A 26,937-nucleotide genomic window follows, 5' to 3' on the forward strand; every position below is an offset into this window, starting at 1 on the left:
TCTGCAACCTTTCTTTGCTGTTGAGAGGCTGCATCAAATCCTTCTGTATGCTTTAGCACAGGGGTGGCAAACTGCGGTCCTCGAGGGCCGGAGTCCTGCAGGTTTTATAGCTTTCCCTACTCGAAGTGCAGCTGATTCCAATTAACAGGCTCGTTATCAGGCTTCTGCAGAGCTTGCTGATGAGCTGAATATGAATCAGCTGTGTTGAAGAAGAGAAATATCCAAAACCTGCAGGACTGCGGCCCTCGAGGACCGGATCTCGCCACCCCTGCTTTAGCATAAATTAAAAAAACACACACAAACAAACGTATAAATACGTCTTTGGGACACTTAAAACATTTAGGAAAAAAACGTATTTACATGTTATTGGGAGCAAATGAGTTAAATGTTTAAACCTCTCTTCCTGAGTGAGTTGTTAATTTCACACAGTTTTTTCCGGTTTAGTTTTTTAAACACGCTGTAGCATTTTGAGATACATTACACATATAATCATAAAATAATATTGCTGCTATGTGAAAAACACATCAATTTTTGTCTTTTTACGTTAAAAAAATGGACATAAGCGTTTTTCACATAGCAGCGACGATATATCTACAAATAGTTCATAAAATTGCTGATTAAAACATTAAGGACATAAAATTTCTGATTGAGCACACAAAAAAAAGTTTACTCAGTGAGTATCCATCCATCCATCTTCTTCCGCTTATCCGGGGTCGGGTCGCGGGGGCAGCAGCTTCAGGAGGGAAACCCAGACTTCCCTCTCCCCAGCCACTTCAACCAGCTCCTCCGGCGGGATCCCGAGGCGTTCCCAGGCCAGCCGAGAGACATAGTCTCTCCAGCGTGTCCTGGGTCGTCCCCGGGGCCTCCCGCCAGTGGGACATGCCCGGAACACCTCCCCAGGGAGGCGTCCAGGAGGCATCCGAACCAGATGCCCGAGCCACCTCAGCTGGCTCCTCTCAACGCGGAGGAGCAGCGGCTCGACTCTGAGTCCCTCCCGGATGACCGAGCTTCTCACCCTATCTCTAAGGGAGAGCCCGGACACCCTGCGGAGGAAGCTCATTTCGGCCGCTTGTATCCGGGATCTCGTTCTTTCGGTCACGACCCACAGCTCGTGACCATAGGTGAGGGTTGGAACGTAGATCGACCGGTAAATCGAGAGCTTTGCCTTTTGGCTCAGCTCTTTCTTCACCACGACGGACCGATACAGAGTCCGCATCACTGCAGACGCTGCACCGATCCGCCTGTCGATCTCCCGCTCCATCCCACCCTCACTCGTGAACAAGACCCCAAGATACTTGAACTCCTCCACTTGGGACAGGATCTCATCCCCGACCTGAAGACGACACTCCACCCTTTTCCGACTGAGGACCATGGTCTCGGATTTGGAGGTGCTGATCCTCATCCCAGCCGCTTCACACTCGGCTGCGAACCGCTCCAGTGAGAGCTGAAGGCCCCGGCCTGATGAAGCCAACAGCACCACATCATCTGCAAAGAGCAGAGATGCAATGCTGAGGCCACCAAACCGGAACCCCTCCACGCCTCGGCTGCGCCTAGAAATTCTGTCCATAAAAGTTATGAACAGAATCGGTGACAAAGGGCAACCTTGGCGGAGTCCAACCCTCACCGGAAACGAATCCGACTTACTGCCGGCAATGCGGACCAAACTCTGGCAACGGTCGTACAGGGACCGAACAGCCCGTATCAAGGGGCCCGGCACCCCGTACTCCCGAAGCACCCCCCACAGAACTCCCCGAGGGACACGGTCGAACGCCTTCTCCAAATCCACAAAACACATGTGGACTGGTTGAGCGAACTCCCACGCACCCTCGAGGATCCTGCGGAGGGTGTAGAGCTGGTTCACTGTTCCACGGCCAGGACGAAAACCACACTGCTCCTCCTGAATCCGAGATTCGACCTCCCGACGGACCCTCCTCTCCAGCACCCCTGAATAGACCTTACCAGGGAGGCTGAGGAGTGTGATCCCTCTGTAGTTGGAACACACCCTCCGGTCCCCCTTCTTAAAAAGGGGGACCACCACCCCGGTCTGCCAATCCAGAGGCACTGTCCCCGATGTCCACGCGATGTTGTAGAGGCGTGTCAACCACGACAGCCCCACAACATCCAGAGTCTTTAGGAACTCCGGGCGGATCTCATCCACCCCCGGGGCCCTGCCACCGAGGAGCTTTCCAACCACCTCAGTGACTTCGACCCCGGAGATAGGAGAGCCTACCCCAGAGTCCCCAGACTCTGCTTCCTCAAAAGGAGACGTGTTGGTGGAATTGAGGAGGTCTTCGAAGTATTCCCCCCACCGCTTCACGACGTCCCGAGTCGAGGTCAGCAGCACCCCATCGCCACTATAAACAGTGTTAACGGTGCACTGCTTTCCCCTCCTGAGACGCCGGATGGTGGACCAGAATTTCCTCGAAGCGGTCCGGAAGTCGTTTTCCATGGCCTCACCGAATTCCTCCCATGCCCGAGTTTTTGCCTCAGCAACCGCCGAAGCCGCGTTCCGCTTGGCCATCCGGTACCTGTCAGCTGCCTCCGGAGTCCGACAGGCCAAAAAGGCCCGATAGGACTCCTTCTTCAGCTTGACGGCATCCCTTACCGCTGGTGTCCACCAGCGGGTTCGAGGATTGCCGCCACGACAGGCACCGACCACCTTACGGCCACAGCTCCGATCGGCCGCCTCAACAATGGAGGCGCGGAACATGGCCCATTCGGACTCAATGTCCCCCGCCTCCCCCGAGACAAGGGAGAAGCTCTGCCGGAGGTGGGCATTGAAACTCCTTCTGACAGGGGATTCCGCCAGACGTTCCCAGCAAACCCTCACAATACGTTTGGGTCTGCCAGGTCGGACCGGCATCTTCCCCCACCATCGGAGCCAACACACCACCAGGTGGTGATCAGTTGACAGCTCCGCCCCTCTCTTCACCCGAGTGTCCAAAACATGCGGCCGCAAATCCGATGACACGACTAAAAAGTCGATCATCGAACTGCGGCCTAGGGTGTCCTGGTGCCAAGTGCACATATGGACACCCTTATGCTTGAACATGGTGTTCGTTATGGACAAACCGTGACGAGCACAGAAGTCCAATAACAGAACACCGCTCGGGTTCCGATCAGGGGGGCCGTTCCTCCCAATCACGCCCCTCCAGGTCTCACTGTCATTCCCCACGTGAGCGTTGAAGTCCCCCAGCAGGACGAGGGAGTCCCCAGAGGGAGCGCTCTCCAGCACACCCTCCAAGGACTCCAAAAAGGGTGGGTACTCTGAACTGCTGTTTGGTGCATATGCACAAACAACAGTCAGGACCCGTCCCCCCACCCGAAGGCGGAGGGAAGCAACCCTCTCGTCCACCGGGGTAAACCCCAACGTACAGGCGCCGAGCCGGGGGGCAATAAGTATGCCCACACCTGCTCTGCGCCTCACACCATGGGCAACTCCAGAGTGGAAGAGAATCCAACCCCTCTCAAGAGGACTGGTACCAGAGCCCAAGCTGTGTGTGGAGGCGAGTCCGACTATGTCTAGTCGGAGCTTCTCTGCCTCACACACCAGCTCGGGCTCCTTCCCTGCCAGAGAGGTGACATTCCATGTCCCAAGAGCCAGTTTCTGTAGCCGGGGGTCGGTCCGCCAAGGTCTCCTCCCTTGGCCGCCACCCAGCCTACACTGCACCCGACCCCTTTGGCCCCTCCCACCGGTGGTGAGCCCGTGGGAAGGGGGACCCACGTTGCCTCTTCGGGCTGTGCCCGGCCGGGCCCCATGGGTGCAGGCCCGGCCACCAGGCGCTCGCCAGCGAGCCCCGCCTCCAGACTCAGTGAGTAATTATCATTTTTAATGAATCACAGCCCCGAGTTGATAAAATACAAAGCTAACAGCACGACGATGAGCTGAGACGTTTGCCAAATTCATCTCATTAATCAGTGACGATCTTACCTCAGTGTGGTCAGACACAAAGCAAATTGTGCCATCGTACTCCATGAAGTGTTTGGGGAAGAGGTGCAACCATGTCCGATCTCCATAAAAGATCATTTTTTTCCCCGCTGTTTTGGCTTGCCAAATAAGATTATCTTCCAATAAGGCTGGGGAATTTAGATTCATCACCACATCTATAAATCCCGGGATGCTGCCGGAGGTAAGAGCCTGGGGAGGGATATGTTTTCGTCATTCTCGTCAGAAAAATAAAATAACTTTCATCATGCTGTACAACCATACACTTGCATCATGTAAATGCAACTAATTGTTAGGTCTAAGAGGAAATGTTTTATTCATATTAATGGTGAGAAAACAGACTTAAAAAAAAAAAAAAAAAAAAAAAAAAAGTAATGAGACGCTTCCTTTATTTTGCATCACACAGGAATTCTCACAATACCAAACATTCTTTTTTATGCCACAAATCAAGAAAGACACAAGCGACCAATAAACTATCATGGGAGCAGTAAAAAGGCTGTAATACTGAGTACAGCCTAAAATTACAGCTGCTGAAGAATTACTGTACTGCTATAGAGGTCCTATGACTTGTTGTAGTAGTTCATAATTCTGTATTCGGCTGAAGCAGGCAAATAGTAAAAAAAAAAAAAAATTGAAGGAGATGAAGAGAAATATTTGCTGGCATGACTGATTAATAGGAGAGATAACCGCCGCAGTGGCCAAAACATTCTTAATTCAAATTAAACTACACTAATCAATGAACCACCAGAGGGTGCTAGAACTGCACAAAAGGAACACATTCTTGCCTTTTTAAATATCTTCTGCTTTTATATCGTGATATTATGGCAACAATGCGATATTGTGGCAATTTTAATGTTGCGATATTGCCCTTTATCGGTACATTCCTAACTAAAGCTACAACTAATAAAAATAAACTAAAATCTGCAAAAATTATGACTAAGAATGCTTTAAAATTGTCCAAATCCTGTAATTTCATCATATCAACAGTTATAGTTAACTGATTTCTGTAGTCGATGAAAGAAAAATGATTATCTTCTGTGTTTAATCAAAATAAGACATTTGCAAACATCTTGTTTTTACTTTGGAAAACTGACCGAAATCAATCTACCTTTTTTAATCACTACATGAATACGAATTACAAAATAAACACCAATCATTGGATAGTAAACAGGGGGGAAAAATGCTTTTGTAATACACTTGAATACAAAATTAAAATTAATCAGATTAGTTGATGAATCAATTGAATAATAACTAACTGAATTTGAAAACACAAGAGTCCCGCCCACCCGCGACTAGGGATGTCACCATAAGGGCAATATCGTGATATTGTGATATTAAAACTGCCACAATATTGTCGTCGTCATGTTCACAATATTTAAAAGGAACACATCTGTTAAAAAAAAAAAAGTCAGGTTGATTTCCATTTGTGTAGTTCTAGCACCCTCTAACTGGCTAGTTTATAAGTGCAATTTAATTTTCATTAGGGATGTTTTGGCCTTCTATGTTTAAAATCTATGCTAATTGTCAGATGAAGTGGAACCTAATTTGCTTGTGAAGTGATCAATGTGTGCTTGCATTACCAAGTAAGTGCCTCAATATTTTTATAAGAGATTGTAGGTGGTTTATATGCATTGCTGTTATGTAAAAAAGCACAATATTTTGCTTTTTTTTTTTTTTTTTTTAATAGTATGAGCTCTCTTTTTTACAATATTGTGATCTTTTTTAATATCGCCAACGCCCCCACAATATCGTGATAATTATCGTATCGTGACCTTCATATCGTGATAATATTGTATCGTGATGTTTGGATATCGTTACATCCCTACCCACGACCTGAGTGGATCTCAACAGTTTGAAAATGAATGGATGGATTTAAAACACGACCTGCACAAGTTCATAAAGGCTTTACAATGGCACAGAAAATGTGCTCTATCAAAGTTTTTATCTTCCTGTTAACACTGACAACCTGATAAACTGACAAAACAGACGATCGCTTCAAATAAACTGAAAGAGAGATTTTGCTTTTGCTTACTTCCTGGCTCGGTTATTTACTACAGCTGTCATTGCAACAATCTTTCTGCTGCCAGGGCCGATGCGAGCGCTCTGGATGAGATGGATTGCTCCCCCTCGATGTCTTCAAATGCAATTTCACTGAGGTTTGCAGTGTATTCGGACTCAGACTATGATTGGAACAAATAAAGGCTGTTGTCAAGATTGTAGAAAAATCATATAAACTACAAGTGCACTGCCCAAAATGTAGGACTAGCTGTAAAACAATAGCCAGCTAAAGAAGGAAAAGTAAAAAAAAAAAAGGAACATATTTTAAGATTCCATCCAGTTGCCAAATACATTGTGATGCTGACTGAATGAACTGGACTGGTAGCTCATCAACATGCTAATTACTGTCCCACAGTGTGTCTCTGCTCACCATGTGCCATTGCTTGAATGTCAAATACAGTATCAGTGGGGCACACGCTCGGCTGCTGGCACAGCGGGTGGCGAACTTGTACAGGTGCCAAAACAGAGATGGAAAACATCAACATTTTTTATGTCCGTTGACCACTCAAAAGCACAACCAAGCCGAGAATATCGCAGCTGTGGTGATGTGCGTGAAATACTTACAGTTTTGAGCTTAGGTTGGTTTGAACTGTCAGTTTTTCCTCATTTACTTAAATGGGGAGTCAATGTTAAAAACACTTCTTGACAATATGTTATATGTGACTTCACTTGTCTAAACATGACATTCGGATGACTATCACATTTGTGGTATATGAGTTACAAAGCAAAATCCTGCTGTTTTTATCCATCTCAGGGGGCGGCCACTTTGCCAGTTGATGACATCACAGTTGCTCAGGCAATGACCAATCATAGCTCACCTGTTTCCTGAAGCAGAGCTGTGATTGGTTATTACCTGAGACTGAGCAACTGTGATATAATTTTCACTCGTTATTGATAAAAACGGCTGGATTTTAACTCATATTCCAGCCAGGTAATATTATCCAAAATCGAACATATTGGCACAAAATGAGGGGGGTGCGTTTGACTTTGTCTTTAAAGAAACAATCTTCAATCAATTTCTTTTGGAAAACAATTACAACTCTTGTGATTATAATTACATTCCTAAACCTATTATTATTATTTTTTTAAATATCATTTGCCTCACCTGAATGTAAAAACGTAAAACAATTGAACACTTGGTCCTCCACATCCACACTCCTGAGGCATTATACTCAACTTTTAGACATCCCCAGTGAGTTGCTGTCACCATACTGCTGCAGCGATTACCTGAATTTACTGTCAAAGTTGAAAGCCTTAGAAATATGCACTGACAGCTGTGCCAGTCGGAGACAGTGAGGCTCAACTGGCCACATGTGAATGACGGAATGGGGAGAAAGCCAATTCCTTGGTAACTTCTTGTGAAGAAGTGGCTTAAATAATGGCGACTTTTAAAAAAATAACAGCCATCTGCTCATAAATGCAAACAAATGCACTGGTGTCAAACTTAATGGCAGCGTCACAGGGCTATGATCAGTTATTGGCATGTGTCAAATAGGCTGCAATGCAGACGGGGTAGAATGTGCTTGCTAATAGAAGATATGTGCTGCCATCTACTGGTAACATACTCTGTTTCATTGCTGTACTGTAGTTACAAAAAAATCAAAATCAAAGCAGCATTACCTATTGTTGTGACATTATTAAACACCTCCCTTTAATTAATGAGTGGTTTCATACTGCCAACTTCCCAAAATGGCATTTTAGCGCAATTTTCCAACGGTAGTGATGATGTCTTGTTTTGTGCTCTTACCATCAGCAAACGTGTCATTTACGGATAATGGTTGAACATCTGACTCTCTCCTAAAGGCCACCTCAATCCTTCTCAGATCATCCCTCCTCCACATCTTTAGTGACCTCCCCTTAACATAACTGCCCTGAATCTTAACCGTCATGAATGAAAACAGAGGCCCAACAAAGTACTGAGGGCATATGACGAATACACTTTTAAGAAGACCAACATTTCTGTTTGAGATCCTTTTTTGTTGGTCACATGAAATATTCTAATTTTGTGAAACACCCTATAGTTTAATTTTTGTGTCTTTCTGTCATAATCATCAAAATGGGAAAAAAACAAGTTGAAATATTTCCCTTTGTATGTGGTGAACTAATGGTGACATGCAATTTTCCCTTTTTGAAACCAATTATTTAATTAAATAGACTTTTCCCTCAATATTCTAAATGTCTGACCAGTACTTGCACATGGGTTCAGGCATGCCTTTAAGTTCTAAAACGTTTTTCATTTGCGATTTAAAATAAATTGTTATTCAACCAGACAAGTCAATATTTGGCTATAGGTCGCTTGCACATCGTAATGCATCATGGGAGTTTTTCCTTCGGGCGCCATATTGGGTGTCCGCCGGTTCACAAGGTACACTCGCGAGTTACACGGTAAGCTTATCAACCTGATGTAATTTTCGCAGTATTTTCACGATTTACCGGAAGATCAAAAACAACGATACAGGCAGAAGGTGTCTCTGTGTGGCGGGATTGATCCTAATTACGTCCTGACCAAGGGTGATTTTTTTTTTTTGACGGAGAAAGCTTGCTGGCCAAATGTGACATCTCTGGACATCTTTCCCTACCTCGTGTTGACAACATGCTCCATAACACGCCAACAAATCCCTGGAGGCTTACAATTATTTTGTAAGCGGGTGGATACAGAGTGTAAACTTTAACATCGCATCAGAAGAAACGGTTGCTGTTGCACGTAAGTAAACCACATGGTGTTGGTAATTCTGCACACAAAAATGTTGATTTGTTCTCAGGCTTCCTGTTATCATTGTGTTTACATGCACAGCTGGCTTTACCTGAAGTGGTTTTTCTAACAATTTTATAACAGGCAAATATGGCAGAGCGTATAAGAATAAAAAGTAACTATGCACAGCCTCCCTGTGGCTTAATTAAATTTAATGCTACCCTTTCAGTAGTTACATGTTACTTAATCAACTTATTCTAAATGGTTAAGGTTAACCACTCTCAGAGGACGTATTTTTAGTTTCAGTTTCCAGTACAATAAAACGTGTTCATGGTAACTACTGAGCATACTGACAGCTTTTCTTATGATCTCACGGTTAAGGAGGCTGTCACAACACCCAATTTCTGTCTGGTGCCAGATGGCAACAATTCCCATCACTTGTCACGACAACACCAATATTATTACCAGGTATGTATGGCTTTACTTTTTGTAGTTATTTAATTCTATGTTTCATATTTTCATTACAATGTTTGTAATATTTTCAGATTCAGGCACAGATGAGTTTAACTGGACGGGACTTCTGCGACTTTGTGGTGTGGACAAAGTGTGATTGAGCGAGTCCACCCAGATCGCTCGTTTTGGCCAGTTGGAAAAGCCAGAGTTTTTTTTTCCCAAAGTCCCCTCCTTACCTGAACTGCTCGGGAGAGCATTTACTAGATCAGCAGTGGACTTCCAGTGTTCCTGCTCAGCCGCTGTCACCTACCACTTGCTCATGTACTTCAAAGATGCGGAATAAAGTAGTTTTTTTGTGCTGCAGCAGATTGTAAAATCAAATGATATCACTTGAAGTGTGCCAATCTAGACTGCCAAAAGGACAGTGGTTTTGTGACAAGTGTGAAACAAGGATTATTGGGAAAACTGAAACATAGTACTGGTACTTGTCTTACATTAAACAAATTTAAAAGAGAGCAACTTTTTCCTCTGTACATAGTATAATGAAAGTCATTGCGTACCCCATCAACATTACATCATACCGTCATCTCAGGATGGTAGGCACCTGTGCTAAAATAAACTACATTAATTAACAGTTCAATTTTATCCCTGAAATTACTACATCTAATCATTATTCACTTCATTTTTTGTGCTTTTAGAAATAATAGAGATTTATGCCATTACTTTAAGAGGGACCATATTGCACATTGAGTCAAATCCTGTCATTTGTATTATGTATAGCTTTGTAAACAAACCCAACAATAGAATTTGTATAAACGCTGCCTTTATTAGCGCCAAACAAACAGTCGCATGTTGTCCTCCTCCAATGCTTTGATGCTCGCCTTCGTTTCCATCATGTCATTGGCAATCAAGTCGGTGTGGCATGAGATCCCTAAAGAAAAAAAATCACAAAAAAATACGGTACCAGTAATAGGTTTAATATAGTAAAGTAGTATAGTTTTTTTGTCAGTGTAAAAAAAATGTACACATTTTGTTGCATTTTTTAATGTATGAACATTGCTACAGGCAAATACTTATTTCTATAAACACTTCCAAATGTCTCTAAAATATAAGGTGCGTGTACACACACAAACAAACACATACATTCACTCATGCATACAATATATCATGTAATGAATTCTGAGTGGCATACCAGAGTCAATGATGTCAGCAGTACTTGAGGGTACAGGTTACTGGAACCATCTGGCTGCATAACTGCAACAATCTCTGCCACTTCGAGTCGTCTTTTCTTTGCTTGTCTCTCCTGTGCACGTTCATATCTTGGCACCGACTGGGCTGAGACATAGATGTTGTAACTTGGGACCCAACTTTAATGTTGGAGCCCAGTCGGGATGATTGGACAGAAAAACGGGCGCAGGGCGACCTGTTAAAATAAACAAATATATAAACAAATAAAATATGGAAAGACTGGTTATTTTACCGCAGTAGGGTGGCCGTGAATAAGTTCTTTAGCATGATGTGTAGGCTACCGGGGATCTGTTTTGTGGCATCACCCCCGGGGGTCTGTTTTCTTGCATCAGCCCCTTCTGTCTCTTTTTTTCCAAGTTTACATTTTGCCACCAAAAAACATGTTATCGGCATTAAGAGCCCAAGACTAATCAATCCAATTTCAGCAGTAAACACTTTGCACTGGCACTACTTGGGTGAAAATGTTCGATGTTAGCTTTCGGCTAACGTCCGCTAGCCAGCTTGTACTACCGAACTTGCTTGCTCATGAATCCAAAACATAAGCAACTTGCCCATATATGGGCGGTCGAAACGTTATTAATCCTCATGCATTAAATAAAGGTAAACAAGCTTACCGCTCACAAAGTGATCGCTGCACACACGAGCCCAAAGTAACGACTTCCCTCCGGAGTCCGCACTCCTCTGTCTCCAGGCCCTGGTTCCTAATTATTTTCGGAATTCGGAAAAAAGACCGACCATTTCCCCCCTTGGCTTTGTTCGAACAGCCAACGATGCAGCAACAATGTACAATTTTAAACGCAGAAAACAAACGTGATAGATACGTGTTAGACCGAATCGCTATGTAAATGGAGGCCACCCAGCATGGCGACTACGAGAAATCCGAGGCGGAAGTGACGACATGTGCAAGCGACCTATTCCAACGTATCACACATTTCGAGGACAGTTTTCATTAAGGAGTCCAATTACATAATAAAAATTGCACTTCTGAACTGAATCTTTGTCTTTCAGCCTTTTTTATGAATGTGTAAATAAACGAAAAATAAATACTGCGGTCCAGGGGAACAACCTTCTCACTTACTTTGATTCTGGGCATGGTGACTGTCGGAAATTTCGCTCTTGCGACATAACTAAGTGTTGAGCCTCTCTCCACCAGGTGTCTCGTGTAGGGCATGTTTTTGCGACCATTGGCTCCAAACACAACGTCCTGCCGCATGCCGTCGATTAACATGATAACTACCCTGTTGAACAAGGGCTGCGGGATGTGAGACGAATTGTGCGAGCCCCCTGTAATTATAGCGACATAACTTCATGAGTGGCAGGTTTTCGAAGGTGATTGAGAAGCCGGCTGAACTTACCTGACAACGGCTCCGGAGGCAGGTCGAGCGTGCTCTTCGATGGCCGAGAAGACTTGACGGATGCAGGGAGAAACCCCCCCAGGAAGAGGGCAACCCCCACAGCTTCAAGTATTAAAATTAGTGAGGCAAATGCGGACGAACGGATTTTCATTTTTTTTTTCTCTTATGATGGTACACTTTAAGGTAAGTAATTCAAATAAGTTGCCTCGACGAGTTAGCTAGCGCATCTTAAGACGCTACATTACAGCCGTACATTCAATTGTAGCGATCAAATGCAACACAGCCTAGCAAACCGTAACAATAAAATCGGTATTTGCCATAAAATTTAAAGACCACAAACAATAAACGCACATCTAGTGTGGGCATTCATTACAGCTTCCGCATTTTTTGTTGACCTACGGCAAGCGCATAGGATCAAATAAGGGACACGCCTCCTTGAAAAAAAATCGCACCATAAAATCCAAGTATAACACAAATAAATGGTGAAGAAACCCGTACGTAAAGGTTTTAAATATGTTAAAACAGCATTCATTACAGGACAATTTTTTTAAGAAAATAACGATAGTAGCAGATGTTACAAATGTCCTAAATCTGGACATTTACATTTGTTTATAGAATGAATTACCTTCATTTGTAGACAATATCTCCAAAAACAGTAACATATTTTCTAATGAATTGAACTTTTTTTTCTCATTAATTCTATTATATTTCATAGCATAGCATGAAAGAAAATAAAAAGCAATACTCAACAGAATTATTTCAGTTCCATTTTATTTAGAAGTGAACCATGCAGGCTTTCATTGAACGAGCAACATGGAAACATACTATTTTTTTTCTTTTTTAAAAAAACAAAACAAACGTACAGTTACATTCACAGTTACTCTATTTGTCTGTTCTCTTCAGAACAGTAATAAAAACATCTTTGGGTACTTCCACATTGCCAATACGCCTCATCTTCTTTTTGCCTTCTGCCTGTTTCTTCAGGAGCTTCATCTTGCGTGTAATGTCACCACCATACTTGCAACAAAAAAATGCTTCATTTAATTTGTGAAGACTAAATGATTAACGACATGGTATAAATAGCAATATAAAAAAAAGACACTTACACATTTTGCGAGGACATTTTTTCTGTACGCCTTTATTCTAAAAGAGTCACACAATGAGATGTTTTTTTTTTTTAATTGATTATTCAATATAATAGCCTTATACTCACGTCTCTCTTGCGATGATTTTACTTCCAATAGCTGCTTGTACAGCAATTTCAAACATCTGCCTTGGTATGGAATCCTTGAGTCGCTCACATATGGCCTTTCCTGTGCTGTACGCGCGTGCTCTGCAAAGAAAACAACAATAGCAAATTTACAAAAACACTTTTATTTGATGACTCATTGCCTTCAATAACCAACATTGCTAGTCTAAAATCCGCCAAATCTCCTGCCTTGAAATCCAATTGCCTTGAAAGAATGATCAAGACCATGCTGGGCACAGGTCCAAGGACATGGATGGGAGACCAGCCTTCATCAATGATTTGAACGACTTCAATTACCAGGATGCGCACTTGCTTCCACACTGCGCTTGCTGCATACATTAAGCACATCTTCGGTGCGTCATCACTTTTGATCTGTGACTCCGTTGTCCTTGTCTGCTACGTAATATCGCAATAGGAAATGTAACACTGATTGCCAAGTAGACAGTTTCTTTCTATGTTAACCGTGGTTATCAAATACATTTTACACTCCATAAACTCTGACTAATCTCAACAGCAAATGAAAGCCCATTTAAGCTTAGTGAGATTGAGGATGATGATGTAACAAGGTGTATACGCCAAACGATTAAAAAGGGCTATAGGACCACCCAGCTCAGCAGAATGATGACAATCATGCCATCACGACAAAGTCAAGGAGGTTCTTAACCGATCCAGTGTGAAATATCTGAGACATCTCATGTACAGCCTTCCTTCTATGAATGAAACCCATATGTGGGCGACCTGTTACATGTCACAAGACTGGAAGGATTTAAATTGAGTTTTTACAGAGACCTGTGAATGCATACTTTAAATCCGAAATTTACTTCACAACATAACCAAAAACATTTCAATTTTATGCTGCAGACTATTTTTTTTTAGATGTACAGCAGTCTATTTGTCTTAAATAAAGCGATGCTTCAAGCAAATTAAGGTTATTGAAATTAATCAACCATGGAGGAACGTTTTGTAAGGCCAAACATTTGTGGAGTTTGGCTATTTAGTAGGGAAAAAAATATTCATGACCTGTTCACAATTACGGTGAGTTCTTCCACTGGCCGCCCATTCAAAAGAATATCCATCTTTATAAGGTCAGCCGTCTGGTAGCCTGCATTCTCATAATCAAAGCTATGAAGGAGAAAATCAAAAATGGACATCATATGGTGAATACTTACAATACAAGTGGAGAGTCTTTGCCTAATTAATTATACACTAAAAACGAGCACTGGACAAAATGTCCTTGATCAACCATAGTGAACATAAACTAGCATTATTCATTTGATTTGTTTTTACATTTTCTAATTATTTATTGAAAAAGATTCATAATTCTTAAAAAAAAATGGATGGGAAAATTGCTTCTACATTTTCTCAACTTCAGTTTCCATGCCAAAGTCTCATAAAACAGAATAATTAAAGCTAAACTAAATTTAAAAAATGAAGCTCAACTTCTCAAAGCCAATGACAGGCTGTTTATCTTCTTCTTCAAAAAATAAAGTAACATTGACTCAGCACTGCCTCTACCTGTTGCAGCCAAGTAGTGCACCCCATTTTGCCACACTTGTTTCAAGACAAGTGATCAACAATCTTATTCCACACTGACATTTTTTTTTAATGATCGTTTAATTAATTCAATTGTTATTTTGCTCCTTAATAACCTCCTTAATAACAGTAATTATTAATTACTTAATTGCTCCATGTGTTTACATGGTTTGACAATTTTTCAAGAATGAAAATGGACTTCCATAACTTTATTTTACCTGGCATATCCAGAAGACAGAGACTTGAGGAGGTCATAGAAATCCACAACAATTTCATTTAAAGGGAAAAGATACTTCATCATCACACGATGTTCATCTACGTACACCATATTATTCTGGATGCCTCTGCGATTCTAAAACATAATGTGTTTGTTTTTTTGTAAATGACAATGGCAGAAAAAAAATTCAGGTGCAACGTAAAAATTGTTTTTTTAAATCTTACCAAGCAAAGAGTCATAATCTTGCCAGTGTATGTGTCAGGTGCTAAAATGGTCCCCAGCACCATCGGTTCCAAATACTCCGACACTACCGATCTGTCTGGAAACTGCGCTGGGTTCACTACTGTGATCTCCTTCTCGCCATGTTCCTGTAACAAGTTCCAACAGCATTGAGCCATTCTCTTCATTTCCAGTTTCTATTGATGCTATCATAGCACAATTTGAAACTTGTATTTGAAGTCAATATAGTCTGAGAGCAACTCTTACCTTGATGAGTTTAGGTGACGAGAGCACCGCCTTATAAGGCACCGTTGGCGCCGTTATGATAACGGAGGCATTGTATTCCTGCTCCAGCCTCTGATTAAACACCTCCATATGAAGGAGGCCCAGGAAGCCCAGCCTGCAGATTCCAACTATTCAATACACTCAATACATAGAGAAAGCTGTTTGTTTATTTGCCTGTTAGCACCAAAACATGCCAGAAATGGGATGATTTAAAGTTGAGTCTGATAAAAGGATATTATTTACCTTTTGAAATGTTTATTGGTCATGTGTGTATATATGCAATATGGCGGCCTCGCGACCTCAAAAGTCTTGGCCTATCGGCTATCCAGTCATATATATAGATCAGTGGTAGCGCCAGTTTTTTGACCTCTTCGACTCTTTAATTGCTCCTCTTTTGATATTTCATTTTCGTGTGTGTCATTTTTTAGTGTTTGTACTGCTGAGTTTCTTTTCCTCGACGAAGCCGCGGACACCGTTTAGGAAATGAGTTTGGAGCGTCACGCTAAAGCTTTGCTAATTACGGACCGACAGTGCCTATTCTATGTAATGGTACACTCTTTTGTTCGGGATTGTAAAACCAGCTTGGTAGTTGGTACTGACCTCCAACCAGCTCCGAGGGCCAAACTGCTGTCTCTCTGCACCGTGACACTTGAATCGTTTAGCGTCAGTCTCTCGATGGCGCTACGAAGGCCCGGGTATTCCAACTGGTCCACTGGGTACATACCTGGAGAATAACCAAACAACAGCTAAATCCAGAGAGGAGTTGCGTTTGTTTTGGTGCTGGTTATCGTTATATCCTCTCTCAGTTTTTTCTTACTTTAGTACTGTTTGTGAAAATAGCACATCGCATGGGGATATTTCTTACCAGCAAACACCATCGCTTTGGCTGGTTTAAAGCCGGGCAGAGCTTCCACTGGCTGGTCTTGGCGGTAGAGGGTGTCCCCAATTTGCGCCTCCTTTACGTCCTTCATCCCCGCAATGAGATACCCCACCTGTCCAGCAAATCTGAGACACGAACCAACCTCAATCTTTAAACAGGATAAGAAGCATTTTTATGAACAAGTGGGCAAATCCGTGCCTGAATATTATATATGTATATATATATATATATATAATATTATATATATATATATATATTGAATATAATATATTATATAATATATTCTGTTGTCGATCCATGCTTGTTGTAATGACTTATTTTTCAAATTCTTTGTGTTTTATACAAAAGTGAAAATTTGCTTCATTTATTAAGAGAATGTGATGATTTAACATGAGAAAACAAATGACATTACTCAGATTAAGTAACCTTCACCTTTTGGATTAGCGATAGACCAATAATCGACTAGGCGCCGATATTGGGCATTTTGAGGAATATCGGTATTGGCCTTTAATAAAAAAAATAAAAATAAAATAAAAATAAAAATCCGACAGCCAATAAAAGGTAAATCTAAAACCATTTTATTCTTAGGGTAATATTTATTCAAATTTTCAGTTAACTTTATAAGAGATGCTGCTAACCCCAGGAACCTTCTGAACCTTTTGTTTTTGTTCAACATTAAAAAAAAAAAGTAATGTGACAGTTTAAGATTTCATGTATTTTTTAAATTTTGGGAAAAAATATTTACTGTAGAAAACTAAAGAGAGTTATAGTATTTACTTAGGTTTCCATTTAACTTTTTAAGACGTACTGATTAGTTTGGGAGCTCCCTGAACATTTTGTTAGATATTTAGAATGATTTTCTAAGATTAAAAAAATATATATATACATTTTGAAAAGTCTGAAAAATTCCATCCATCCATTTTCTTTCTTAACCGCTTGCTCCTCACAAGGGTCGCAGGGGGTACTGGAGCCTATCCCAGCTGGCTTCGGGCAGTAGGCGGGGTACACCCTGACCTGGTTGCCAGCCAATCACAGAGTCTGAAAAATTGTGTGATGAAAATGCTTTAAGATATGACACAATCTAGATTGGCATTTGTATTTAAAAAATGTTGATGACAATATTTTGTTCCCCTTTTTTTACTGAAAATGACTATCGGCTCCAAATATCGGTTATCGGCCTTCGTGACTAATAATAGTAATAATCGGCATCGGTATCGGCCCTGAAAAAAAAACATATCGGTCTATGTCTGTTGTGACTGACTATACTGTATACTTATATTAATATTCATTTTGAGTCAAACCTTAAAATCTATTTTGAGGTCACTGACTTCTCTGTGTGACAGATGAATGCACATCGCGTCATTCTATGGTCACTTTTCATCACTCTGGTTACTATGGTCCCAAGGGGGAAAAAAACAAAACACAGATGAAAATAAGCCATGAGTCCAGACAGAATGCATCTTACAGTTTCTGTGTTGGGTGCTCCTCCGGGCGAAGAAGTCCCAGCTCGTTGACCTCGTAGGCTTTGCCAAGATATGCCGACATGATCTTGTCCCCTTTTTTGACGTGACCCGCAAACACAGCGATGTTCGCCACCACTCCTCTGTAGTGGTCAAAATTGGAGTCAAAGACGAGTGCTTTGAATGGGTCATCAACAATTGCCGCAGGCCTGAAGGAACATGGGGAAAAAAATCAGTGATACGTGTCAGCCCAAATGATATCAACTTTCTTGGGCGGCTTCTTACGGTGGGATTCTCTCCACAACCGCTTGGAGAACCTTTTCAACATTTGTACCCAGTTTAGCAGAAATCTGAAACAAAGAGGAAATCATCACAACAATCATAAATGTGATGGAGTTGAAAAGTGGTGCAAGTGTATTTCAACTTACCCGAATGCAGTCCTCACGAGGAATGTCAAACACTTTTTCAATCTGTGACTCCACTCTCTCTGGATCCGCATTTTTCAAATCAATCTGAATGATTAGTAATTGGAAATGTAGTATTAGATGCTTAAGGCCATCATGCATATACATAAAGATACCAACGTCAGCCCAAACAGCATAACTAAACCCATTTAAAAAAAATAATCAACCACGAAAGTAGAAGTTGACCTTAAACATTTCTTGCCAATAATATGTTATATGTGACCTCACTAGTCTAAACATGACATTCTGATGAATATTACATTTGTGGAATGCGAGTTATGAAGCAAAATCCAGCCATTTATAATTATCCATCTAGGGGCGGCCATTTTGCTACTTGCTCAGGCTCAGGCAACGACCAATCAGAGGTAATCTGTTTTCTGAAGTTGAACTGTGATTGGTTGTTACCCGAGACCTAAGCAACATTGATGTCATCTTCAGTCGGCAGCAAGTGGCAAAATGGCCGCCCCCTGAAATGGATAAAAACAGCTGGATTTTGTTGCTTAAAAATCATATTCCAGTAACGCAGTATTAACCAGAATGCCATATTTAGACTGCTGGGGCTGCATAGAACATACTGTCAAAAAAAAAAAAATGGGTTGACTTTCCTTTCATTCAGTTTATTACCTTGTTAATGACAGGAATGATTGTGAGCTGAGTTTCAAACGCAAGGTAGAAGTTGGCCACTGTCTGCGCTTGAATGCCCTTGAAAAACACAGATTACTAACAACAGCGCGCATCAACATACAACATTTTCAAAAACAACCATGTCGCAGGCTCTTGTACCTGATTTGCATCGACAATCAACAGGACACCCTGACAGGCCGATATGGATCGAGACACCTCATAGCTGAAATCAACGTGACCCTATGGAGAGATGAACATAAAATCAGTTGTCATCAGATGAATGAATACATTTATCATGAATAATATTAATTGGGAAACAAACACGAAAAAGTGGGCAAATTTGTCTGACCTGCAAACTAGAAACAGACCCTCTAAAAGGCAACTATATATATATATATATATATATATATATATATATATATATATATATATATATATATATATATATATATATATATATATATATATAAATCAGGCATTATTTTTTTCAGTCATAAATGGTCAAATAAAAAGGCTATTTTAAAGATTTTTGGGGAAATTGTTAGCTAGATATATTTCCAATGGAATTGAAACAAAGTAGCAATCAATTAATAGCCCATAATGGACTGTGTTCAACTATTACACAAAATTAAATGGAGGACTTACTGGTGTGTCAATGAGGTTCAAGAGGTGCTGCTGGCCTTGGTGTGTGTAAAACAAAGAGGCCGTCTGGGCCTTCACGGTTATGCCTCTCTCTCGCTCCACCTGGAGCTTGTCCAGCACTTGCTTATTCTTCTCTGTCTTTGCTATGGCACCTGTTAATGACAACCATTAATTCAACTTTATGTCAAAAATATTGACAACCCATTTTGTATGTATGTTTGAAATTTAGTACAGATTTTACTGAGATTTAGGTAAAACTAGAAGAATGCAATGCAATTATTATTATTATTATTTTTTTAATCAAAGCCTAAAAGAACAGTTGACCTCAGTGATAAAAATCAATCAGATCTAAAGTTTGGTACTATGATAGCCAGCTGTTTTTGCAAACAAACCTGTCATTTCCAATAATCTGTCAGCCAGTGTGCTTTTTCCATGGTCAATATGTGCAATGATGCAAAAATTCCTGATTCTATCCACAGGAAACTTGGATAGGTCAATGACTTCCTACAAGACATAATAAAAGAAAATTATTTTCAATGCTACATTTAAGTTACTAAATAGAAAACAAGCTTTTTAATTTCACAGCTGGTGTTGCGTTACCTTTTCACTTTGTGTGCTGAGGTTCGAAAGCTGCTGCTTGAAATTATTAGAAAAAGCAGGCTGTCTCTTCATCCAGCAACGTCTTAAAACCGAATAACTCGTACTATAGTTTTGTATTTTCCTTCTGCACATTTTAAACAGGAAAACACACCGAGGCAGTGGCGATCCACACCACCGGTGGAGTACAGAAACGATCATAATTCGATTAACAATCCCACATCATGATAAACATAATCACGAGATTTTGTCATCTCCCGGACACGAACCTCTCGGGCGCTGACATCTTGGTTGACGTTTCATCAGCAAAGGATTCTGGGAAATGTAGTTGATAAACGCATCTACGCATCTTTTCGCTTTTCGCACTCCAAGTATGTATAGACAAAGAAAAATATACTATTTACTACCTACAGCATGTTGAATCCGTTTAATACAGACCAACACTTAAGTAAACCTAACATTGAAAACGTCGAACAACCGGAATCCCACTTAGCCTGCCGAATGAAGAATAAATTCGAATGCCAGTTGCTATGGCAACGAATCTGCCTCTCGTACTACATTCTTTGTGCACGAAATAAGCTTTTTAAACCCACTTTCTGTCAGCCTGTCATGCCTCATATTCTTCAAATAAAGACTTATCTGATTTGCTGCCTATACTCAGTTTTAGTGTGTATCCATGTGTTCTATGAAGATTTATTCGTATATTGTGATGTAACGACTAATTAATTGCCACATAATTGACTAAATTGGTAAGGAATTTATTTACAACATAATGCATTTTTGTTCATGGATTTAAGTCTTATAAATTAATGATTTATAATTATAAATGCAATGAACCTGTGTATACTTTTTGTCACATTTTTGTTCATTTGTGCAATGTAAAATATAAGCCTAACACACTAACCCATAATTTACTGGACTTGTGAAAGTCTTAGTATTAGCTCTGTAGTGCATTAGTCAAAATCCCCCCCAATAACAAGTAAATATAATTTTCATGTGATATGTTTTATTAGAAACCGAGCGCATCGACCTTGTGAACAATCATTCTTATCTGGAATGTATAAGAATTTGATGTCAAATGATAATAAAGTCTGAAAAAGAGGAATGCTGGGCAAGATAAGAAAGCAAGCAAGATTGTTATGCCATGCAACATTTGATCAAACAATCAAATAAAAATAGATTGTTGTTGAGTGGATAGAACTGTTGAAAGGGAATGCACAATATGTGGCTACAGATATGGGGCTGGGGGTATTTCTCTTCAGGAAACACAACCTATCCTCTCTGAGTGTCAGACGAAATGTTACACACAAACCACAACAACACTGCCGTACCCTCTCACATTACAACACTACAAAGGACTGTCACTTTTTTTTACAGTTCATCTGAAGTATTTTAATTTCAAGTTACTGCAGCAATTAGAATATATAAAAAAAAAAGATCAAAGTTAACTGTGACAGTCAGATTAAGGTTAACTAGCTTAGTTGCTATCCAAAATGTTTACCCCCACGCCCTTTTTATTTTATTTTTGTTGTTTTAAATTCCATCGACAGGCAGGTGTCCTCCCTTAGTGGTCATATGCGGAAATGCATTTTAAGGCTTGTCAAGTGAACATAGCTCAGCTTCGAATATAGGCCTACATTGTCATTTTTAACTTTTCAATTTTTGCTAGCAATACATGTACATTTCGTCTTAGAACACACTAAGTATGTTTGAGTGTATTTTTGAATATGTTGATTGGAGCCCCATACCGAGTCCCAGCGAAAAAAAACATCTATTCTGTGACAATACTATACAACTGTGTTTTCCCATTGGCTTGTAAAGAACAAGTCAGGCCACTTTTGAATGGCAAAAGAGAAAACGGTCAAACATAATTCAAACGTAAACATAAAGTCTGGTTCACTCGACAGAAATCAACCATACCAAAACATCAATCAAACGGTGAATACATCAAAAATGAAACTACTTAGAAGTAACTTTTAAATCATCGTATATGTTTGTGTTTACATACTGTATGTACAGTGGCCACACACTTAAACTGGAAACATACTTTCAAGGAAAAACACATTCTACTAGAAGTCATCACACAATGAAAAGGGAATATAAATAGACAGACATTTACAAAAGACGAAGTTGTCAAAAGTGCTGCAGACGGTGTAGAAAATAGGCGGAGCTAGAGGATCACGCTGCAATCCAGGACATCACTCTGCAAAAGTATGTACACACAGTTGTTGGAGGTATTTGGTTCTTTCTGAGGCCTCCTGACCAGAACTCGTTAAAGCTGGCATCTAGGTGGAGGGCACCATATCCTTGATGACGGGTTCTCTGTTTAAGTAGGTGGCCCAGTAAACCAGGTTGAAGGAACCGAAGAGAACGGGAAACAGAATCCTTGACATTCGGTCAATTTTGCTCACGCTATTGAACGTCTTCTTGCTATCAGGGACTTTGCCGTCTCCTTTGGCCTTGTTGTGCTCCAAAGTGCCTCCTTTCGCAATGGTTGGGAGTGTGCTTGAATCCTTGGTAATATTAGGCGCGTAATTGGCCACCGCTACAGCATAGGCGTTGTTCTTCTTGATCACAGATGTCCTTTCTTTTTTCTGTTGAGACACCAAAAGAATAAACTGAGACAACATGCATTTATTATAGACTATACATAATCACTTTGAAACTATGAAACCACAGATATTTGGGCCAAAATCACACAAAAAAATGGTCAACAAAGTGTACAAGACTTAAGCTTTCTATTTTTAAAGGGGAACTATAGGCAAAAATAATTTGCAATCGTATCCTACAGTGCCCCCAATAGTCTAAACCAGGGGTGTCCAAAGTTTTTCCTTGGAGGGCTGCATACAGAATAATCGAAGGATGCTCGGGCCGTTTTGAAATTGTCTGACTTTATTAAACACGCTAGAATTAATAAGTCGATTAATAATGTACTATAGTTTAGCTAGTTATTTTTAAACAGGACAGTTTGGAATTGTTCTTGATTTTGGGGTGGCCCACACCCCTGTATCCCACAAGAATAGAGCCGCCCAATCTGTGAACCAATATCCACATTCAGAATCAAAGGAAGAGTAGTTGGTAATAAAATGACAAATTTTAAATCACTTGAGGATCTTAGTTAATTATTAATGTGATGTGTTCACAAATTAGACCTTGACACAGACAGCGGAACATGGAGGAAAACAGTTTTGCTTCTGGAACTGAAATATGCGACTTAATTAAATTACAAAGAGAAATATTTCTGTTTTAGATTTAAATAGTTTCTTTGCATATCTAGAAAAACAGGCTGTGTCAAAAGTATTTTTTTGTATATGCTGAGGGCCGCTAAAAAATAGTTGGCAGGCCGCAAATGGCCCCCGGGCCATAGTTTGGACACCACTGGTCTAACCACAGAATGAACTAGCTATCTGGCATACAGGGCAGATGCCCGGTGGGCCAACCTCTTTTGGGGCCGACGCAGTGTTTTTTAATTATTATTTTCCTACATTTTACCCCAAGAGACTGGCTCACAATTTAGAGGGTCTAGTCCGGCAATTCAGTTCAAATATAGATCGCAAACTGAAGCATCATCAATAAACATAAGTGGCAGAACTCGGGCTGGGCCTAAGTCAAAATGTCAGGGTTTTTTTGTGGTAGTCCAGCCCTGAACACAACACAGTCAGTACCTGTATTCTGATTAATATTACATTTGTGGAATTAATCAGATCAATTCAACCATTTTCATCAATTTGCACTGCGAGTCGATGAAAGGCACTTTGAGTTGACAGCAGGGGGCAGTAGAGATTGATGAAACTGGATAAATAAATCTCCATCTTATTTCACATACCAGAAATGAAGCTTGATGCATAGCGTAGCATAGCATAGTGATGAAAGGATTCAAGAAAAAGTCAACAAGAAGTCAATATCAATGAAAAAGTACAATAAACAGAAAGTATATACTATGCTTGGTATTGATGAGAAAATGAACTGGTTGAAAAATACACTACAATGAATTATTAAACGATACTTGAGTTGTAGGCGTAAACAGGTGCATGTCTTAAATGAGCAACAACTGTCCCTAACGTTTCATCATGCCATGTATCACATAAAAAATATTAAATAAAAATATCCTTGTGATTGATACATCATAAAGTAATCTGGCATGTTCATATTTTCTAAATATGTGCCAGTGTGTAGCACCAGTAACATACGCAATTTAAAAAAAAAATATTCTGAGCTTATGTTCCAGTCTATGCATCACATGTTGCCGGCAATGTCATCGTTGTCAAAACTGTTTCTCCTCATCACCTTGTTGGTCACAACACTCTTTCCATCCCAGGCCCAGCCGCGCTTGGTGAAGTAATTGACTGTGGCAAACTCAATCAGTGCGGAGAAGACAAAAGCGTAGCAGACGGCGATGAACCAGTCCATGGCGGTGGCGTACGCGACCTTGGGGAGGGAGTTGCGAGCGCTTATACTCAGCGTGGTCATGGTGAGCACAGTGGTTACACCTGAAAAGCACAAAGTAAACAACCTTGATGGTCAGTTTCATGATTATGTGGGGAAACATAACCTACATGGAGGAGAATAGCATTCCCACATATGTTATTGTGATTTTTATTCTCCACACTTTTTTTGCTGCGTAACAACTCATAATACTCATAACTCATCCACATAATACTTCCAATTTACATTGTTTAAAATTCAACTAGCTTCAAAAATTCACGCATCCCGGGGTATGTATCGTCTGATTCCACATTACCTACATTATTTGCACAATTTAACAATTAATATAAACTTTTCCCCATTCATTTTCAATGGGACAGACATAGAACTTTTTCTAAGTATCACTTTCCACGCCCACTTCCATACATATCATCATTGCCAGGTGTCCGATACTGCTCAGTGGCACACATGGTAAAGCGCATTGTCCAGTAATCGGGACGTTATAATTTCATAATTTATCTCTCAATTTACTTCATAAGCATTCCACATGCATTATTTTTTTTACAGTGCAGTACATCTTTTTAATTTTAATTCAATGTTATGATTTATTATTATTATTAGTATTTATTATTATTTATTATTATTATGACGTATCTGACTAAAAGACGCAGACATATTTCTAGTTAACATTTTTTTTCCACTTTTAAATAAATAAGCGGTTAAGAATAATGGATTGATGGATGTGAACAAGAGTACGAAAACTTATTGTACATTTTAGTTTGCATTTAGAACAGATATAACATTTGAAATTAATTGTGTGTTAACTATTGAAGTCATGTGATTAATTTTACCCCTAGTAAAAATACAACAGTAAGGAGTAAATAAATTTTAACAACACGCAACGCGTGGAGTAAAAAACAAAACAAAAAAACAAAAAACAACAACGAAACATACATACAACCAATATTTGATAAAACCGCATAGAAATATCAAATGTAAATATTAAATCATTACACTGTATCAAGACCAACATTATTGATATTTGAATTGATCTTGCCTTCATGAGACGTCTCAGCCACTTCTTTTCTTTATGGTCAAGTACCACAAATGATGATCAGTGAATATTAAACGCTCGCTAAACTGTGTGGCTATTTTTTTTTTTTATCTGGAAGAGCAATCCTTCCTTCTTTCTGTAGTTTCTTTCTTGAGCTAAACAGTCTTAGGTCACTCTCATTACTTCCACCTGGATTACAACCAAATTCAGATATATAGAAAAAGCAGTCAAGCATGTCTCCTCTTTTCAAGTCCTCTTTCTCCGGAGCGTCCAGACATTATTTTCATTCATCCCTGCGCTTACAAATGATTTGGAAATGATTGCAAATGCCTTCACACGTGTTCATAACATGAGATTCAAACTAGATGTTTTGTCGGTTCGATATACCGTCGTCGAGCTGCCTGCCGAAATGCTGAGCATTAGTAGAGTATTGTCAACTTACCAAATACAGTTCTTGCTGGCACTGATTCTCTATTCAACCAGAAAGACACTTGGGAGAGGATGACGGTCATGATGCACGGGAGGTACGTCTGGATGACAAAATAGCCAATCTTCCTCTTCAGATGGAAATGAGCTGTCATCACGGTGTATTCACCTGAGCGGAAGCGGAGGTCAGTTCATTGCATCGCAACTGCTGCTGCAGATTTGGATCAGAATAGCAAATATGAATAATTGATGATCCACCGTACGGGAATGGATGGTGAGCAAATACAATTCACCATTATGCAAATATACTACATACTGTGTAAAGTAAGTGGTTTGTTTTTTAATTTTCTATTAAAGGGAAACTTCACTTATTTAGCCCATTATAGAAATAAAAAGTTAATATTTTGTCTGTAATTAATTTGATACTTTCATTATTTTTCACATACAATTAGTACCTTTAAAAACACATTTTGCAACTTGCTGTTGACGAAAAATGACATCGCAAGGGCTCAGGTAACCAATCACAGCTCACCTCTTTTCTATGTTTGGTCATGTGACATTCACAAGCTGAGCTGTGATTGGTTACCTGGGCGCTTGTGATGTCATTTTCAGTCGACAGCAAGTAGCAAAATGTGTTTTTAAAAGTACTAATTATACATGAAATATAATGAAATATTAGTGCTGTCACATTTTGCAACTTGCTGTCAACTGAAAATGACATCACAAGGGCTCAGGTAACCAATCACAGCTCACTTGTTTTCTAGGTTTGGTCATGTGACATTCACAAGCTAAGCTATGATTGGTTACCTGAGCCCTTGTGATGTCATTTTCAGTCGACAGCAAGTTGCAAAATGTGTTTTTAAAGGTACTAATTGGACATGAAAAATAATGAAAATATAAAATTTATTATAGGCAAAATATTAATGTTTGACTGCCAAAAATGGCGAAATAAGTAAAGTATCCCTTTAATAGCTGTTGAAGTGGAAGTCAGCCACGAACATTTCTTGACAATAATATGTTATACGTGACCTCACTAGTCTAAACATGACATTCCGATTAAAATGACATTTTTTTGGAATATGGCAGCTATTTTTATCTATCTCAGGGGGC

The 26,937-nt window shown here is 40.2% G+C and overlaps 3 protein-coding genes and 1 long non-coding RNA gene across 11 annotated transcripts in view; all 4 read right to left on the reverse strand.

Moving 5' to 3' along the window:
- The window catches only part of pigg (phosphatidylinositol glycan anchor biosynthesis class G (EMM blood group)), a 50,393-nt gene extending 38,252 nt beyond the window's left edge, over positions 1 to 12,141 (reverse strand). For 3 of the 4 annotated variants that reach the window (XM_077532341.1, XM_077532342.1, XM_077532340.1), the window contains exons 1-3: positions 11,753 to 12,141; positions 11,476 to 11,681; positions 3,932 to 4,138 (exon numbers count right to left, since the gene is read on the reverse strand). In XM_077532341.1, coding sequence (XP_077388467.1) covers positions 3,932 to 4,138; positions 11,476 to 11,681; positions 11,753 to 11,903 — 564 coding nt within the window. In that variant the 5' untranslated portion in view covers positions 11,904 to 12,141. Of the gene's footprint in view, positions 1 to 3,931; positions 4,139 to 6,374; positions 6,508 to 11,475; positions 11,682 to 11,752 lie in introns of those variants that run through there. The other variant, XM_077532343.1, reaches the window with a different exon arrangement.
- LOC144025942 (uncharacterized) lies at positions 9,647 to 11,422 on the reverse strand. The gene is made up of 3 exons (XR_013284999.1): positions 11,012 to 11,422; positions 10,342 to 10,572; positions 9,647 to 10,080 (listed from the first exon to the last, which is right to left on the reverse strand). It is a non-coding gene; the product is annotated as an uncharacterized LOC144025942 (long non-coding RNA).
- Positions 12,142 to 12,536: 395 nt separating the features above from the next.
- On the reverse strand, positions 12,537 to 20,361 carry guf1 (GTP binding elongation factor GUF1). The gene is made up of 17 exons (XM_077531928.1): positions 19,926 to 20,361; positions 19,718 to 19,829; positions 19,329 to 19,477; positions 18,843 to 18,923; positions 18,684 to 18,761; positions 18,024 to 18,107; positions 17,881 to 17,945; positions 17,601 to 17,804; positions 16,121 to 16,260; positions 15,856 to 15,979; positions 15,238 to 15,370; positions 14,976 to 15,119; positions 14,753 to 14,886; positions 14,022 to 14,123; positions 12,966 to 13,085; positions 12,859 to 12,895; positions 12,537 to 12,769 (listed from the first exon to the last, which is right to left on the reverse strand). Exons 1-17 carry the CDS (start codon positions 20,121 to 20,123, stop codon positions 12,635 to 12,637), a joined length of 2,040 nt encoding a protein of 679 aa, XP_077388054.1. The 5' UTR covers positions 20,124 to 20,361; the 3' UTR covers positions 12,537 to 12,634.
- A 547-nt stretch (positions 20,362 to 20,908) lies between these two features.
- gabra2b (gamma-aminobutyric acid type A receptor subunit alpha2b) overlaps positions 20,909 to 26,937 on the reverse strand; it is a 30,159-nt gene continuing 24,130 nt past the window's right edge. For all 5 annotated transcript variants that reach the window (XM_077533118.1, XM_077533117.1, XM_077533113.1 and 2 more), the window contains exons 8-10: positions 25,844 to 25,996; positions 24,210 to 24,412; positions 20,909 to 22,516 (exon numbers count right to left, since the gene is read on the reverse strand). In XM_077533118.1, the coding sequence (XP_077389244.1) occupies positions 22,208 to 22,516; positions 24,210 to 24,412; positions 25,844 to 25,996 (665 nt within the window). In that variant the 3' untranslated portion in view covers positions 20,909 to 22,207. The remainder of the gene's footprint in view (positions 22,517 to 24,209; positions 24,413 to 25,843; positions 25,997 to 26,937) is intronic.

The sequence above is a fragment of the Festucalex cinctus genome, chromosome 9, assembly GCF_051991245.1.
Source record: "Festucalex cinctus isolate MCC-2025b chromosome 9, RoL_Fcin_1.0, whole genome shotgun sequence".
Taxonomy (NCBI): domain Eukaryota; kingdom Metazoa; phylum Chordata; class Actinopteri; order Syngnathiformes; family Syngnathidae; genus Festucalex; species Festucalex cinctus.

Coding starts and splice junctions, on each gene's coding strand:
- guf1 (XM_077531928.1), bottom strand. CDS start 20,123: ATGATCGTTTCTGTACTCCACCGGTGGTGTGGATCGCCACTGCCTCGG. Junction 18,924..19,328: donor TGAACCTCATTGACACACCA/GTAAGTCCTCCA, acceptor ATCTCTCCATAG/GGTCACGTTGATTTCAGCTA. Junction 12,896..12,965: donor AAAATCATCGCAAGAGAGAC/GTGAGTATAAGG, acceptor TGACTCTTTTAG/AATAAAGGCGTACAGAAAAA.